We start from the raw sequence: 17003 nt of genomic DNA, 5'->3' as shown, positions 1-17003 counted from the left end.
ACATGAGTATCTTTCCATTTATAAGGTGCTCCTCCATTCACGGTGGGGTGATATCCTGATAACCCCCCGTCAGTTGAAAATATTACGTCGAAAATCCATTTAGTACACTTTAATCTCCTGCACATCATAGTTTAGTTTGTCCTACCTTAAACATGCTCAGAACACTTACATTAGTTTACAGTTGAGCATAATCGTCGGGCGACACAGTGCACTGGGGATACCAGATGTTTGCCATTGTACTGGTATGGCTGACTTGGAGCTGTGGCTTGTGGGTCATGGCCAGCGCCAGAACCGTAAGAGAGTATCAAACTGCATTTTGGTAGCCTGGGAAAAGATCGAAAAGTACATTAAGCAATAAAAAAAATTCAAAGAATGATTTCTACTGAATACATATCACTTTTACATCATCATAAAGTGGAAAACATCCTAAGTTGAACTGTCGTGTGCTGGGAACTGTTTTCCTCTGGGCACTGCCTTAGTTTTGCACATCTCACGTGTTTTAATATGTTGTATTTTTTTTTTTTTGAGACAGAGTTTCACTATCTCACCCTCAGTAGAGTGCTGTGACGTCAAAGCTCACAGCAACCTCAGACTCTTGGGTTTAAGCGATTCTTTTGCCTCAGCCTCCCAAGTAGCTGGGACTACAATGCCCAGCTGTTTTTTGGTTGCAGTTGTCATTGTTGCTTAGCAGGCCTGGGCTGGGTGCGAACCTGCCACCCTAGGTGTATGTGGCCAGCACCCTGCTGACTGAGCTACAGGGGCCGCCAGTATGTTCTATTTTTGTTTGTATTTAATTTTATGTTTTTTGAAAACTATTTTATTTGAATCTTCCTCTTCAGCTCTTGAGTTTGTTTGTTTGTTTGTTTTTTTGTAGCAGAGTCTCACTTTGTTGCCCTTGGTAGATTGCCATGGGGTCATAGCTCACAGCAGCCTCAAAATCTTGGGCTCAAAGGATTCTCTTGCCTCAGCCTCCCGAGTAGCTGGGACTACAGGTGCCCTCCACAAAACCCAGCTATTTTTTAGAGATGGGGTCTTGCTCTTGCTTGGGCTAGTCTTAAACCCATGAGCTCAGGCAATCCAGCCAACTCCGCCTCCCAGCATGCTAGGATTATAGGTGTGAGCCACCACGCCTGGCTGGCTCTTGGGTTATTTAGAAATTAAATTTTCAAGTATTTGGGGATTTTTCTGTTATTTGTTATTATTTCTACTTTGATTCCATTAGAGTCAGAGAACATACTCTGTGTAGATATCAGTATTTGGAGTTTTGTTAATGTTTATTTTCCAATCTGTCTTGATGAGTCTTATGAGTGCTTACAGAAATATGTGTTCTTCTGTGGTTGCATGGAATGTTCTACACAATTAGTTGGATCTTTTCGAGTGATTGTTCTGTTCATATCTTCTCTGTGCTTACTAATTCATTGTCTAGTAGTCCTGTCATTTGCTGAAAGGAGATGTCATTTCTGGCTTCCCTTACTTGGTATGGATAGAATGCATTTGACATTTGTGCATCCGTTTTGATCACTAGGGGGATCCTTTTCACTGCTCAGTGGTATTCCTTTATGAACATGTAACACAGTTGGATTAGCCATGGATCAGTCAAAGTACATTGGGTTATTTCTATTTTTTGGCAATATAATAATAAAGCTGTGATAAACAATCACCTATCGGTTTCTGTGTGATTTTATGCTCTTATTTCTCTTGGGAAAACACCTAGAAATAGAAATCCTGAGTCATGTGGGAAATGGCTGTTTGACTAAGCTGTTGTGCAAAGTGACTGTACCATTTTGCTTCCCCACCAGCAGCATGTGAGAGTTCCTGTTGCAGCACATCCTCATTAGCAGTTGATATTTTTAGGGTTTTTTTAAATGTATGTTTTGTCTTAGTTTTTAGTCATTCTGGTATGTGGTTTAATTTTCGTTTTCCTAGTGACTGATGATGTTAAGCATCTTCTCATGAGCTTATTTGCTATCCAAATCCCCTCTTCAGAGAAGTTTCTGGTCAAGTTTGTAGTCTATTTTTGTATTGGATTGTTCTCCCATTGTTGAATTTTAAGAGTTCTTTATGTATCCCACATGTATGTTTTGTCAAATATATAAGGTTTTTCTTTTATTGATCATGCTTTTGGTATTATAGCTAAGATTTTTTTTTTTTTTTCTGAGACAGGGTCTCACTGTCACCCAGGCTGGAGTGCAGTGGTATCATCAGAGCTCACTGCAGCCTCAAACTGCCTGGGCTCAAGCGATCCTCCTGCTTTAGCCTGCTGAGTTGCTGGGACTACAGATGCATTCCACCACACCTGGCTAATTTTCCTATTTTCCCTAAAGACAGGTCTCACCCTGTTGCTCAGGCTGGTTACAAATTCTTGACCTCAATCACCTTAGTCTACTAAAGGCTGGGATTACAGGTGTGAGCCACGTCACCCAGTTTAAGAAATCTTAAAACCAAGTCCACACAAATTTTTCTGGTATTTTTTCTAGACATGTTGTAGTTAGATTTTTCCATTTAAGTCTATGACTAGTTCATGATTATATATCATTTAGGTCTAGGATATGGATTAAGTGTTATGTTTGGGGGGAATGGGTATCACTCTAGCAGTATTCATTGATAAGACTTTTTCTATTGAATAGATTTTACACCTTTGCTGAAAGTCAATCATATAAGTAGACTCTATTTCTGGATTCTCTTTTTTCCCCATTCATCGGTGTGTCTGCCCTTTTGGCAACTATCGATTACTGTAGCCTTATGGTAATTCTTGAAATCAGGTAGTGTGGGCCTTTCAACTTTGATCTTCTTCAAAATTATTTTGGCTAAAAATAATAATAAAAATAAATAAAAGAAACAAAATTATTCTGGCTATTCTAGTTCCTTTACCTTTACATATAAATATTTCGATGAACTTATGGAAGTCTAGAAAAAAATTCTCGTGAGATTTTAACTGGCATTGTGTTGAATCTGGGGAACACTTTGGGCAGAGTTCTCTTCATAATATTGATGCTTCCCATCTGTGAACCTAGTATATCTCTCCATTTGTTAAATCTTCTTTTATTTCTTTTAGAAATTGGTCTTTTATAAATTTTTACATACAGATTCTACACATATTTTGCAACATTTTACTTAAATATTTCATACTCTTGGTCTTGTTATGAATAGTACTATTTTTAATTTCAGTTGTTCATTGCTAGGTATAGAATTACATTTGATTTCTGTATATCGACCTTGTATTCTGCAACCTTGCTATATTTATTTAGTAGTTCTAGTAAATTTTTTTAGATTCTGTGTAGACAGTCCTGTTATCTATGACTCAGCACAGCATCTTGTCTGTTTTTCTTTTTGTTCCCTATTTAGGAACAAATCATTTGTCTTCTCACAGTAAAAGTTATGTTAGCTATAAGTTTTTGCTCATGGCCTTTATTAAATTGAGATTTCCTTCTATTCCAAGTTTACAGAGAGTTTTTATCATGAATTAAGTCAAATGCTGTTTCTGCATCTCTTGAGAAGCTCATACCATTTTTCTTACTTAGTGTGTCAATACCGTGAATTACATTAACTGAATTCTTGAACGTTTAACCAGCCTGAATTCCTAAGATAAATCCCACTTGGTTATGATGTGTTTTTTTTTATATATTGGTGGATTTGATTTGCTAATATTTTGTTAAGGATTTTTGTGTCTATATTCATGAGGGTTTCAGTCTGTAATTTTGTTGTAAGGTCTTTGCCTTGTTTTGATATCAAGGTATTGCTGGCCTCATAAGATGAATTTGTGAATGATCTTTATTCTTCTCTTTTAAGAAGAGTTTGTGTAGAATAAATAGTATTATTTTCTTTTAAAATATTTTGTATATTTTATCAGTGAAGCCACCTGAGCCTGGTGTTTTCTTTGTTGGAGGGTTTAACTATGAATTAAATGTATATACTCGGCATAGCATAATTCAAGTTAACTGTTTTTTCTTGAGTAAGCTTTTCTAGTTTTATCTTTAAAGGAATTTATCCATTTCCTCCTAGTTGTTGAATTTATGGTCATGTAGTTGTTCATAATACTCATGTATTGTAACCTTTAATGACTATGGACTCTGAAGTGATATCCCTTCTTTTAGTCCTGATACTGGCATCTTCTTTTCTTTCTTTCTTTCTTTCTTTTTTTAATTTTAGGTTAATGTTAGGGTATAAACAACTAGGTTATAGTATTTACATTTGCTAGGTAGTGTCCCTCTTATAGTTGTGTCCTGCACCCAAAAGGTGGGCCATATACCCTTACATTGTGCCCATTATGTGGGAGCACCCAATCCCCTCCCTTCCTCTACCTTCATCTCCTCTTCCCCCCAGTATGAATTCAATTAAGTTTTTCTCTTATATGGGGATGTGTTAGGTTGTCTACTGGTTTCATATTAGTATTGAGTATATTGGATATTTGGTTTTACATTCTTATGATACTTTACTAAGCAGAATGTGTTTCAACTCCACCCAGGTTAATACAAAGATGTAAAGTCTCCATCTTTTTTATGGATGAATAGTATTCCATGGTATACATTTACCACAGCTCGTTAATCCATCCCTGGGTTGATGGGCATTTAGGTTGTTTCCACATCTTGGCAATTGTAAATTGAGCTGTGATAAACAATGTAGTGCAGATGTTTTTATGATAGAATGAGTTTTTTCCTTCTGGTTAAATGCCTAGTAATGAGATTGTAGGATCAAATGGGAGGTCTAATTTCTTTGAGGATTCTCCATACTTCTTTCCAAAGAGAAGGCTATATTAGTTTGCAGGCCCACCAACAGTGTAAAAGTGTTCCCCTCCCTCCACATCCACACCAGCATCTGCAGCTTTGGGACTTTGTGATGTGGGCTAATCTTACTAGGGCTAGATGATCGCTCAGGGTGGTTCTGATTTGCATTTCTCTGATAGTTAGGAATGATGAGCATTTTTTCATATCATCATCTTTTCTTGATCTCTCTGGCTAGAGGTTTATCAAATGTATTAACCTTTTCAAAGAATCAGCTTCAGGTTTTATGGGTTTTTTCTATTTTTTTCTTGACATAGACTTATATGTCTGTTTTTTTCTTCTTGCTTTATATTTAATTTGCTCATTTTTTCTAGTTTCTTAAGTTCATTAATTTGAGACCATTTTTCATTTCTATTTTAAGCATTTAATTCTAATTTCCCTTTAAGCAGTGCTTTAGCTGCATCCTAGAATTTTTGACATACTGTATTTTCATTGAATGCAAATATTTTCTAATTTCTCTTGTTCCTCTTTGATTATTTATAAGAGTGGTTTTTGTTTTCCAGGTATTTAGGGGTTTTCCAGTTATCTTTCTATTAATTTCTAGTTTAATTTCATTATAGTCAAAGAACATACTTTGTATTTCAATTCTTTTAAACCTGTAGTAATAGGATCGAGGTGTGTTTTGGCTTAGACTATGGTCTCCCTTGGCTAATATTCCATATACATTGCAAAAAAGTATATTCTGACATTTTTGGCTGGTGTGTTGTATAAATGTCAGATCGAGTTGTTAGTGTTTTTCAGGTCTTTCACATCATTGGCAATTTTTTGTCCGTTTATTTTATCAATTACTGAGAGAAGAGTGTTGACATCCCCAACTATAGTTGTGGATTTGCCTATTTTTATCAGTTTTGCTTCATGTGTCTTTTTAGATACACACACGTTTAGGTTTGTCACATGTCTCTGTAGTCCGACTCACCTCTCCCTGTCTAATGGTTTTACAGTTGCCTCTAGCCAGCTCCCCCTAGCCAGCTCCCCAGATTCCTGGTCTAGAACCAAGTTTTTTAATGGATTTCAGAGAAGCTATCCTTTCATAATTTTAGAGATAGTGCAGGACTGGTCCTAAACAGCAGGTGATTTGATTCAGTTCTTTTTACGTCTTTTACCTAGACCCATTGCTCTGAAGAGGCAGCCTAGAGCAGTGGATCTGCAGCTGCTTTTTCTCATTCTTATTTCATGCTCAGTCTCACATCATCCCAACTCTACCCCTGTTTCAGGCAGTGAACCTGGTGTGGTTCCTCTCCCTCCTGTGGAGTGCATTTATCTCCTCAGACTTGTCGAACTTGAGCTCTTGACTGCTACCATCTGCTCTGGATTTGAAACCCAACAGTCTTGTGGTTTTAGGTCTATGATTTGAATTTCTGTTCAATTTTTGGTCCATGGAGAAACTTTATAATATTTGACCCTGGGCTATTTCTCTTCTTGGATTTCAACTTTTTATATTTTATCCATTTTTGAGTTTGGAGTAAAAGTACATTAAAATGTGAACATACAGCTTTTGACCAAAGTTCTAATCATATTGATAAATGTAGAATTAAAATTATCTTTTTTACTGCTATATGATATTCTGTCATATGAATAGGTCACATTCTATTCATTCTCTAGGTAATTTTGGTAAGACTTGAATTGAAGAATAGTGAGTTGAAACAAATATAGTTCTATAAATTAAACCCTGATGAAAACCTACATGGAAAATACTAAGTTTAGTTCAAGATAATTTGCTTTGTGTGAAAGGTAAGAATAATTAATTTTGGAGGTAGGCGAAATGCAAGTGTTTGAGGAGGACAAGTGGAAAATATCTATGGCTTAAGCTAATGAAAAGAATGGGTTCCGTGACAGAAGATTATGAAGAAAAAAGAAAACAGACTCCAGGAGTGAGATTTTGGGACTATCCATGCGTAGATGGTAAAAGAGGAATGAGAGATTGAAAGGGGTTATTTGAAGTGTAGAAAGGAGAAGAGAATTTCTAGAGCAGTGTTCATTTTTGCAGCAAACCACTAAGACTGTGAGAACTAAAAAAACAAACAACAAAAAGATTAGCCTGAGAATAAGACCTGAGTTCTAACTTCACCCTTCTTTCACTAGCTATGAGGCTTTGGATTAATAAACTGGGTCTCGACTTTTATATCTGTAAAGTATGTAATAAATGATTTCTAAGGTTCTTTCTGCCTCTAAAATCTGATGTTTATACATTTTAATAAAAAGAATATTGGTAACATTGAGAAAACTATTTCAGTAGAGTATAAAATCCCAGTTATAGAATGTTAAGGAGGTTTCTTTAAGGTACTATGATATGAAAAACTGAGAGAAAGCATACTATAGCAAGAGAGAGATTGGAGCAATCGGAAGATGTTTGGAAGATACTTTTGAATCCCTCCTAGTATCTTGGGAAACAAAGTAAATCCAATGAATATTTTTATTCTAGTTAAATTTCAGTGATTTGGTTCAACCTAAATCCTCAGGGATTTTTCGTATTTTATTTAGTACATTTCTTAAAACTGTATGTAGGAAAGATTTATTTCAGAGTTATATATTAGAGTGATGACTTAGGTTGATTCATCATGAGTCTGCATTTGAGGAATGATACTACATAGATTAACGAACTATTGCCTTGCAGGCCACCCTGTGAACACACCTCCAGGCAGTTGTAAATGGATAAATAGAGCATCTCTGGGATACTTGATCCCATTATTGCATTAGGCACTTGCAGAAAATGTAAATCCCTTTATTTTTCTCTAGGGTGCTCCTTGAGATTGTGGGCTGCTGCTTTTATGGGTTTAGAGACATGGTGTCCAAATGTGAAAGCTTTCTGCCACTGAAAAGCCAGATTCTAGGTATACCTCAGTTTTCCAGTTTCCTAAAAATTGTGTAAAATATGTACTGTGTGTATTAGTTAGGAGAATTTATAAGGCTATTTAGAGCCAAGAATGAATTAACCTTTTACCTCTATCTATCTTTGGGTTTTAGATTTTATGATACATTTACGCTCAGACTAAGATTTATGGCAGGAACCTGTAGTCTTTTTCAAATAATGTGCCAAATCTTCATTTATTCTGGAATTATACCCCGTGACTGAATTGAGAAAGTACTCTCAGATCTTGGGAATCAAGAGTGAGGATGGACAGTAAGGAGAAGCATGGCCACCAGGCTACTAACATCTTGACCATGTGCCGCGTCAGGAGCCCTGGTGTGTGCAGGCTTGCTTGATTGCGCTGGGAGCAGAGCTGGCCTCGCTGCACTACAGATGGCTTCAGTCCCCATTCTTCCCTTTCTTAGTATCACTTTCAGCCCCACTCCACCAGTAGTCTGATGTCTAACCACTCATGATTCAAAGGCCCTTAGAGTTGAAAGACGCTTTTCTCTCAGTGGGTGTTTTTATTTAATAGGAAGGGAGTAAAAAGCACACCACCAGTTCGCCTGTGGGTGGTGTTCTTCATAAGGTTGCAGCTAGCATTTGGTTTCCATTTATTACAGTTGCCCATGTGGTCATGCTGGCCTTTATTCTGTTCGTGGTAAATTTTGTTTTGCCTGTGATTGGTCATTTTGTGTTAGACAGTCATGTTGGAAAGGACCAAAGGACCTCTGAACACAAGTATGGTGTATATTACATTTTAGCATTTGATGATTACAGTACATCTTTATCAATAGTGTCTTCCAAAGCAGGTTTATAGCATTTTGCCCACTTCATAAGTAGGGCTTTATACATATTAAATACTTGTTAGTAGCCAGACGAAGATACACATTGGTAGAATGTAAATTGAGATCATTAGTTTTAAAGAATACTTAGTCATCAGAAACCATTCAGTCTTAATACCATATCTTTGGGAAGACACTGGAATTGAGGCTGAGAAAGCTCCAATACACGTAATGCAAAGTATATAGTATAGTTAGTTCAGCTTCAGTAGATTTTTGAATAATGAATAAAGTAATCTAAGCCAGAAAACTAGGTAGAAATTGGTTTCTAAAATTTACTGGTTGACATTTAGTAAAGTTTTGATTTCTTATGTTTAATGATTGTTCCCGCTTATAGCTATGTGGGAAAATAAGAAAATTGGGAGTAAACAGATTATCTTGATATTGTGATTTTTATTTATATAACTTCAAGGAGCATATTCAGTGTGGACAGTCAATCGTGACTCCAACACTCTTTCTTCTTTTATATTTAATAGTGAATATTTCTTAAAGTCCACATCCCAAATCTAACCCATATACAAAAGTCTACTGGGCTTGCCAGTAAATTAACACATGTTGATTTTAAGATTTAAACAAGTGAATGGGAAGATGCAGAAAATGGTAATGGTCTGGTAATAGCACAAAGTAAGGTTGGAAAGTTATGAAGGAACCAGATCATGAAGGGCCTTTTATATTCGTTGCGTTGGTTTTCTGTTGCTGCTATAATAAATTAGTATAAACTCAGATAAATTTAAAATAATACCTACTTGGTATGTCACCGTTTCTATGGGTCTGAAGTATGGGCATAGTGTGACTCAGTTGAATTCTCTGCTTAGGGTCTCACTAGGCCAAAGGTCAAGGTGTCAGCAGGGTTCTTTTCTTTATTGGAAGCTCTGGAAAAGAATCCCATTTGCTGGTTCCTTCAGGATGGTAGCTAAATTCTGTTCCTCCTTACACTTTTCACATGGTCCCCGCTATCTTTAGGCCAGCAATGGTATGTCAAGTGCTTGTATTTTGACTCTTTGTGATTTCTGCAATTTCTGAAGTAACTTCTCTGTTTTTAAGGGCTCTTGTGATTAGATTAGGCCTACCTGGTTATGGAGGCCAAACTTCTGCGTACCACAGTCATGCTGCAGAGTTAGGGTTTGATTCTTATGGATAGTGTGTGATTTTAAGTTTAGGAGTGATATCATCAAATTTGTGTTTTTAGCAATCACTATGGCTACAATGTAGGCAAGAATTATCTTGGGGTGACTCTAAAGTTATGGAAGAACCTTAACTATTATAAGAAGAAAGGGATTTCATACAGTGAATAAGGTGCTTACAAAGTCTTTCTAAGACCTGAGGAAGCTACTTACACTACCTCCCTAGGATTGCATCTAGAATAAATAGTACCCCAGACGGAGCCGACCTGTGGCACTGCAAGCAGCAAGCTGCTGTCCCTGGTGCTGAGCACACCACCTTCGCTGTGATCTGGAGGTCAGCCAGCTGCTTCCAGGGCTGTTGACTCTGGAGCACACGCTTAAACTGTGTGCTGGTCATTAGGAATCCTCCACCCAAATGGCTCCCACACTGTATCTCCTGCATCTACCACCTCTCTCCCCAAGGCTGACTAAGATTGATAGAGTGTGGAAAATATATTGTTCAGCTTTCCAGTCTTTAATATTCATGAAGGCCTAGGAGGAGGAGGTTGGGACAGGTAATGATAAAACTCTTTTGGTCTGTGCATCCACAGGCAACACAGCAATCTCAGTTACTAACGGTAGTGGCTAAAACTTACAAGGCATGTGGGCAAGAGCAGTGGATTCCTGAGACTCCAGGAATGGTGGATTCCTGAGACTCACTGGGAGAGAATTAGTCAGACATGGAAAGCGATTGAATGAGAGACATGGAGAAGAAAGAATAAGAATGACTGTCCAGCTCCTAGCTGGGATAATCAGGTGGTTTCTATGCCATTGACTGAGATAGGAAAGACTGGAAGGGAATATGGCTAGGAGGTGGCAATTAATTATTCTGAATATATTAATTTTGAGAAAGGACTTCAGAGTGTCCCAATTTATAGGTAACTTAATTTATAGGTATACTTGCCTGTTTTCTGAATGTAGGTCATAATTTTATGTACAAATATGTTTAAGGGTATGATTAATATAGTTGGATACAGTGTCAAGTATAAAGAAGTCTAGGAGTATACAATTATTATTTAATACAAATTTTAGATAATTGTGTTTAATTTGGGGCTTACCACTAGTTCCTTTATCTCATTGTTGAATAGTAGCTTTTTGCTTTTTTGGGTTTTTTTCCCCAAAAGGATTCATGGGTGCTCTGTTCTTTCTAGAATATCTACTTGTTAAATTTATTTCTGAACAAAATTCAGTATCTTAGTCCATTTTCTGTTGCTAGAACAGAATACCACAGACTCAGGAATTTATAAAGAAAAAGAAATGTCTTTCTCCTTGTTCTCCATGCTGGGAAGTCCGATATCAAGGTGCCAGCATCTGACAAGGGCCTCTGTGCTGTCATCCGCGGTGGAAGGCAGAAGGGCAGGGGAGGACCCACCTTAGGCCCATGATAACTAGACCCACTCCCTCCACTCACCTCTAAACACGATCGCACTGCAGACTGTTTCAAACATTGAGACCACAGCACGTGGCTGGGGCTCATGCTCTTGGGGCATCCTTTCTCGTTTGCTTATTGTTACTGTGTCTCAGGAATCGTGTGGCTTTGCTCCTCAGTTTGTGTCCTTAGTTCTGTAGTCGTTTTCATCTCCTTCTGTGGTTTGTCTCTGAGCTCTTATATTTTATGTTCATGTACTTATTTAATTTCCAGACTTTGGGGTCTTTGTGGGGCATTTTCTTTTCCTTTACTTACATTTTCTTTCACATAAAGTTCTGTCTCTGCCATTTATTTATTTATGTATTCCTTTCCTCCACCTTCCTGCTCTGGTGTGTGCTTAGTTGTCGTTCTGGGCCTTATCCTTTGCTCACGTGTGAAGGGCACCCCTGTCCACACTCTCTTTCCTGAAATACAGATTCAGTACGGTCTGTTGACCCCTTTGGCACTGTTCCTTCTGTCATCCTATGTGGAGTGTGAGAGCCAGCCTGGTACAGTAGACTGAAGGAAAACATCTCTGGAGTTGGGTGCAGTTTTATGTGACCACCTGGGTTCTGTTGTCCTGTCTGAGATTTTGTTAAAGTATTGTAACCTAGCCTAACTTATTTGATGAGGTGGACAAGAGGTACCCTTGAACTTTGAATCATTTCACATTTTCACATGGGAGCTTTGGAACATTTCAAGTCTTGGGAGTTTTATTTTGTTGTTGTTTTGGGGCTTTTTTGTTCCACTTTGTTTTGTTTTGTTTGCCAGCTTCCTGGCAGTGGGATACAGACGCTTCTGGTCCCCAAGGTTTTTCTTCAACCTTGTTTTTCTTCAGGTGGGTTTTTCTTCAGTCTAGCTGACTCATTACCCACTTGGTCTACTTTTATCTAAATTAAGAAGTATTAGTGTGCTCAAGATTTTATCTCCGTATCTTCTTTATCCATAATGGTTTCTGGGGATTTGGTTAGGATTCTTGCTTAGCTGAACCACATAGAACAGAGCTTTTGGTCCCCTTTTAATGGTTATGGCAATGAAGTTGTACCCTCTCTTCTTTTGTTGGTTGCTGCTGGTGATCACTGAAAGAGCTGAGTTACAATATAATATGAAACCACTGTTTAAACAGTTACATACCCACATGAATGATAAAACAAGAATACAGTCTAGCAACGGGGAGGGGAGGGGACAGAGGGAGGCGTGGAGTGAATGGCGGGAGCAGGGAGGGCAGTTGGTGGATCTCATCTATGTGCACAAAGTGAGGGTGTTCAGCGCGCACACACACACACACACCCCTCGGGGGAAGGGCTCAACTACAACATGAACTTTACCTTGGAAGTAAGAACAATGTAACCTAAAAATTTGCTCCCTCATATTAATTTGAATAAATAAATAGCTGAGTTAATTGCTAACATACAACTGTATGTTTTTGTTTATAAGTTATGCATTCTCTGGGCCTCAAAACCTTCTGGCCTCCTTCCATCTTCTGTCTATACCCAGGGACAGGTGCTTACATATCTGTCTTGATGACACCCAGGAAACCAAGTTCTGCAGAGAGATGAGGCTTCTCTCCGTTACCTGTGTAGTGTCTCCCTTTCTGGGTTTCACTTTTCTTTCTAAGCCCATTCTTTTAATTAATGGTTAATAATAGACATGGTGACCATCTTTAAGAGACACACTTCCCCTGTACACAGCGATGTGGTTTTACTCTGGCCTCAACAGACCAGCTGTGTTCCTGCTCTGAACTCACAGGATTCACAGGAGTCATCTGACTGATAGATAAGATGGAAGTGATGTTAGAATAAGACGGTGGAAAGATGTTGAGAGTAACAGTGCAGTTTACCTGTAGTTCAGAAGTCTGTAGTTCACGTGCTGGTAGTTTAAGCTGACACTGGTTTTTTGTTTGTTTGTTTGTTTTTTGTCCTCCTAGGTATCATGAACTGATCACAAAGTATGGGAAGTTGGAGCCTTTGGCAGAAGTGGACCTAAGACCCCAGAGCAGTGCAAAAGTAGAAGTCCACTTTAATGATCAGGTGGAAGAAATGAGCATTCGTCTGGACCAAACAGTTGCAGAACTAAAGAAACAATTAAAAACTCTAGTGCAATTACCTACAAGCAACATGCTTCTCTACTATTTTGACCATGAAGCACCCTTTGGCCCAGAGGAAATGAAGTACAGCTCTCGGGCATTGCATTCCTTTGGCATTAGGGATGGAGATAAAATTTATGTGGAATCGAAAACAAAATAGCCTCTACCAGCCTTGTAAAAACGTACATCTGAGGACTTCTGCAGGGCATTTGTTTCCAACGTGGTTTTCTTTAGGAGGGAGAAGATTGTTTTTGTTTGTTTTATTTGGTTCTGTTTAGGTTTTGGAGGGGTTTTGTATATTTTTTTCCCCCTAGAATGGATAGGGGGCCATTTTTGGTATTTTCTACCACAGATTTCTTCGGCGCAGCCAGCAGAATTGGCCACATCTCCAGACTATGTGCCAAGGAAAGATGACAGAGAAATCACCGACTTCTTACTGTGTTCACTGGGGTTCGCCTGCCTCTTGGTTACCGTTGCCCTTGATACACTCGTGAAGATAGCATGAACAGGAGCCCCTCAGAAGGGGATCTCACAGCGTGTAAATCAGGAAACAAGGAATCTGCGCGGGAAGGGCCAGCACTTCTCACCCCCGGTTCTTCCTTTCTCTCCCCCTCCTTTCCTTTCTATGTTCAGTTTTTCAATTTGACTTACTTTAGTATGTTTAGCCAGTAGTTTTATTCTGTTTACAATTAACTTATTTCTCAGTTTGGGTCTTTTGTTTTTTTCTTTTGGTTCTCATTTCTCCCTTTTGAAATAATTTAAAGTGTTTTAAGCATTTTTCAACATGTTTCTGATCTCAGGTACTCAGTAAGAACCTATTAGAATCTCAAAGAGGAATAGATGGAAAGTTAAAACTCCAGGAAAACTCGCTGTTGTTCTGGAAGCACAGGCAGAGCATTCTGATCTCTTTGTGTGTTCCTAACTGACTTTGTGTCCCTCAGACATTATATCAGCCACTACTTCCATAACATGAAATATGTCAGATTCCAGAGTTCTTTTCTCTTGGTTATTGAATGTATTTCCTTGTGTCTTTCTTTTTCATTACTTTGAACTATTGGGAATAGAGGCCTGGCTTTATAAAGAATCCAGTAGAATGCTAGGTCTGGGTGCCAGGAGAGTTGAGAACTAGCTAATAAACTATCTGTGGGATGTGTGAGGGAGTCAAGTGGGAAATGTGGGGAAGGAGCTTTCTGACTTGTCTGCCCTTGTCCATCCGCTCCAAGCCCTTGCTCTTGCACTTTGCATTACAAGTGGGAAATTTTAATCAAAGGGAGCTTTGATTCCCAGGTCTGCCCTGTGAATTTGTGATGTCATAATTGAGCAGGGTTTTTTTTTTTTTGTTTGTTTTAGTTTTACGTTTCAATTTAGTTGCTCCTGTAAAAGAAACTCTGCTTGACCTATGGGTAAAGTGTAAGTGTCAAAACTTCAGAACTGCCTCTATTTCAGACATTTTGCAGAAGCACATTAAAGCACTTTTCTTTAGGAACTAGTTCCTTACCTGCTCTGAAATCATTTGGTTAGTCAGATGTCATCCCTTTCTTTAGTATGTATCTTTCTTGGTCCACCATCTGTACAGATGGGAGACTTGAGAAATACTTGGCGTAACTGGGGCACAAGTTGTGCTAGTGAAGTATTTTTCAAAGAATACAATTATTAACTGATTGCATTTTACCTTTTGACCTTTGCTACATGATTCCACCCCTCCTACAAATTTAATTTTTTTATGAAATTTTTAGATGACTCTTGTAAATTCTTCATGTATGGGGAGTTGTGTTTATTATTGCTACTTTAAAATTTTTGCTATGCCATGTGGCAGATGTTTATTCTCTTAATGCACTTCAGGTTCAGAATCTGTAAAGCCTTTGACCCAGGCCTCCTGAGTCAAATCTACATTCAGTGTAACATTAAAGGTGGAAACCAAAGGGTTGAGAAAGATGAATGAGGCCTGTTCTCCTTCTGCGGCAGACTTTATCTTTCAAAATCATAAAAATGAGCAGTGGAGATCCAGGCTGGGCATAGACAAGAATAATTATTTTGTGCACACATTTTCCTGACAGATTTTTGAACATAGGAAAAAAGCGTAGCAACAGTGTCGTGAAGATTAAAACTGTGGGTGCTTTGTGTGGGTCCGCGTGAGTGTAGGCAAGTTGGAGAGAGGAGAGGTGTAATTGAACCTGTTGCTTTTGTCTGCCTGGGAAACAGATGCACTCTTTATTTTTTGAAGTTCTATGACCCCTAACTGTCCCATAGCAGAAGGCAGAGCAAACACTTATGTTATGCTTTAATCATAAGTGGAATGGTCACAATTAATAAGATATTTTATATATGACAAAGTTTTATGAAATGCTTTTTTACTCTTAAAGACTTGTTTCTTCTGTTATTACAAAACAGTGTTAATCAACTGCAGGCCTAATTCTTTTATTATACAGTTGCATGTAAAGGGAACTTCTCATTTAATTCAGCAGATGTTGGTATTTTTAGGACATTGTAATTGATGGTTTTAATAATTGCTGAATAATTTTTGATTAAGAAAATAATACAATTACAGGCCTTTTCGAGTAACAAAACAGAAGCAAATGAGAAAAACTATTTAAGCATGTGTACTTATAGATTCATTTGGGTGGCTGAGTAAAGATGCTGCTTTTGAAATAAAATTGGTGCTGTGTAGACAGTTGTAACCAAAATTATTTTTATAATAGGCCTAAAAGAAAGAGAGAGGAGACTGGACTTTTGAGTCTACAAGTTATGCATAATTGATAGTCTGCAGCTTATCTGTATTTTAATACTGACTTCGTCCAGATTCAGTGAGAGCATAGTATTGATATTTATAAGGCAAAATGCTATCATAGCCAGTATTACAGATAGGATGCTACAGGCAGAATGTATAGAACATATCTTTTCTAAACTAGGATTTCTTCCCAGTAAAAAAAAGGAATCATAAAAGAAAGCCAAATCGAAACTGAGGGGTCCTTTCTACATGTGGGTGCAGAGCTCTCAAAGCCACAGTAGAAGTCAATGTTTGAATTTGGATTGTTGAAATATCCTAGTTTGCTTTAAGGAAAAAAAGTCCAGAGTCGTGTGTCTTCTTTTTATTTCATGTTTCTGTTGTTTCTGCAACCTTTTGCCACCATTGCCATAAATACGTTTAAAAAAAAAAGGAGCAGATAGTGTACGCCCCTGGTGTTTTAAGACCTTTTGGTGAAAATTAAGCCCAAAACCTAACTTGAGCTACATGTAACAGGGCTGAATGCTATAATGCTATGTTTTTTAAAATTGTTATCTTCTTTAAAAAAGACAAAAATTCATTTCTAACCAGACATTTCAACTATGTTGCTAAACCAGCAGTGTTAGGAGCAGAGAGCACTTGTTGCACAGAGCGGATTACCATTTGAGGCGCGCTGCTGCTGGCTTCTACTAAGGCACGTGTGAGTGTGGCTTGCTACATGGAACTGCTCAGCTCGGGGGCATGTCAGACACGAATACAGAATACTAGGTTGTTCTCAGTAATGTCATTTCCGCCTATGAATTTAATTTTTCCCTTCATTTCATGTTAGATTGAAAACGCAAACAAACTGCTTTCAAGAACACCCAGAAGCTATCTGTGTTACCAGATGTATTGTGAACACTCTACTATTTTTCATAGGTGCTTCCTTAAAATATACGTCCGATGTAGTGATGGAGAGGGACTGGACTCTCTCAGGCTCTTTACTTGCCAGTTGTCTCCTGCAGTTAATGGAAATATATATTTTGTTTTAGAATATAATTTAAACATGAAGGTCTATTCTTTGCACTTTTTATTAATATTATATATAGAGAGATATCTTTAAAAAAATTAAAAATCCAAGTCCATTTTGTCTTTGTGTTCTGATTTTTTT

At 37.9% G+C, this 17003-nt stretch overlaps 1 protein-coding gene across 4 annotated transcripts in view; it reads left to right on the top strand.

Moving 5' to 3' along the window:
- Positions 1 to 16982, top strand: part of TBCEL (tubulin folding cofactor E like) — a 91477-nt gene extending 74495 nt beyond the window's left edge. For all 4 annotated transcript variants that reach the window (XM_023517291.1, XM_023517289.1, XM_003796802.3 and 1 more), the window contains exon 8: positions 12970 to 16982. In XM_023517291.1, the coding sequence (XP_023373059.1) occupies positions 12970 to 13288 (319 nt within the window). In that variant the 3' untranslated portion in view covers positions 13289 to 16982. The remainder of the gene's footprint in view (positions 1 to 12969) is intronic.
- The last annotated feature ends 21 nt before the right edge of the window (positions 16983 to 17003 follow it).

Source organism: Otolemur garnettii, unplaced genomic scaffold (assembly GCF_000181295.1).
Source record: "Otolemur garnettii isolate 467f Iridium unplaced genomic scaffold, OtoGar3 scaffold00108, whole genome shotgun sequence".
Classification (NCBI taxonomy): Eukaryota; Metazoa; Chordata; class Mammalia; order Primates; family Galagidae; genus Otolemur; species Otolemur garnettii.
This window is presented reverse-complemented; position numbering and strand designations above follow the sequence as displayed.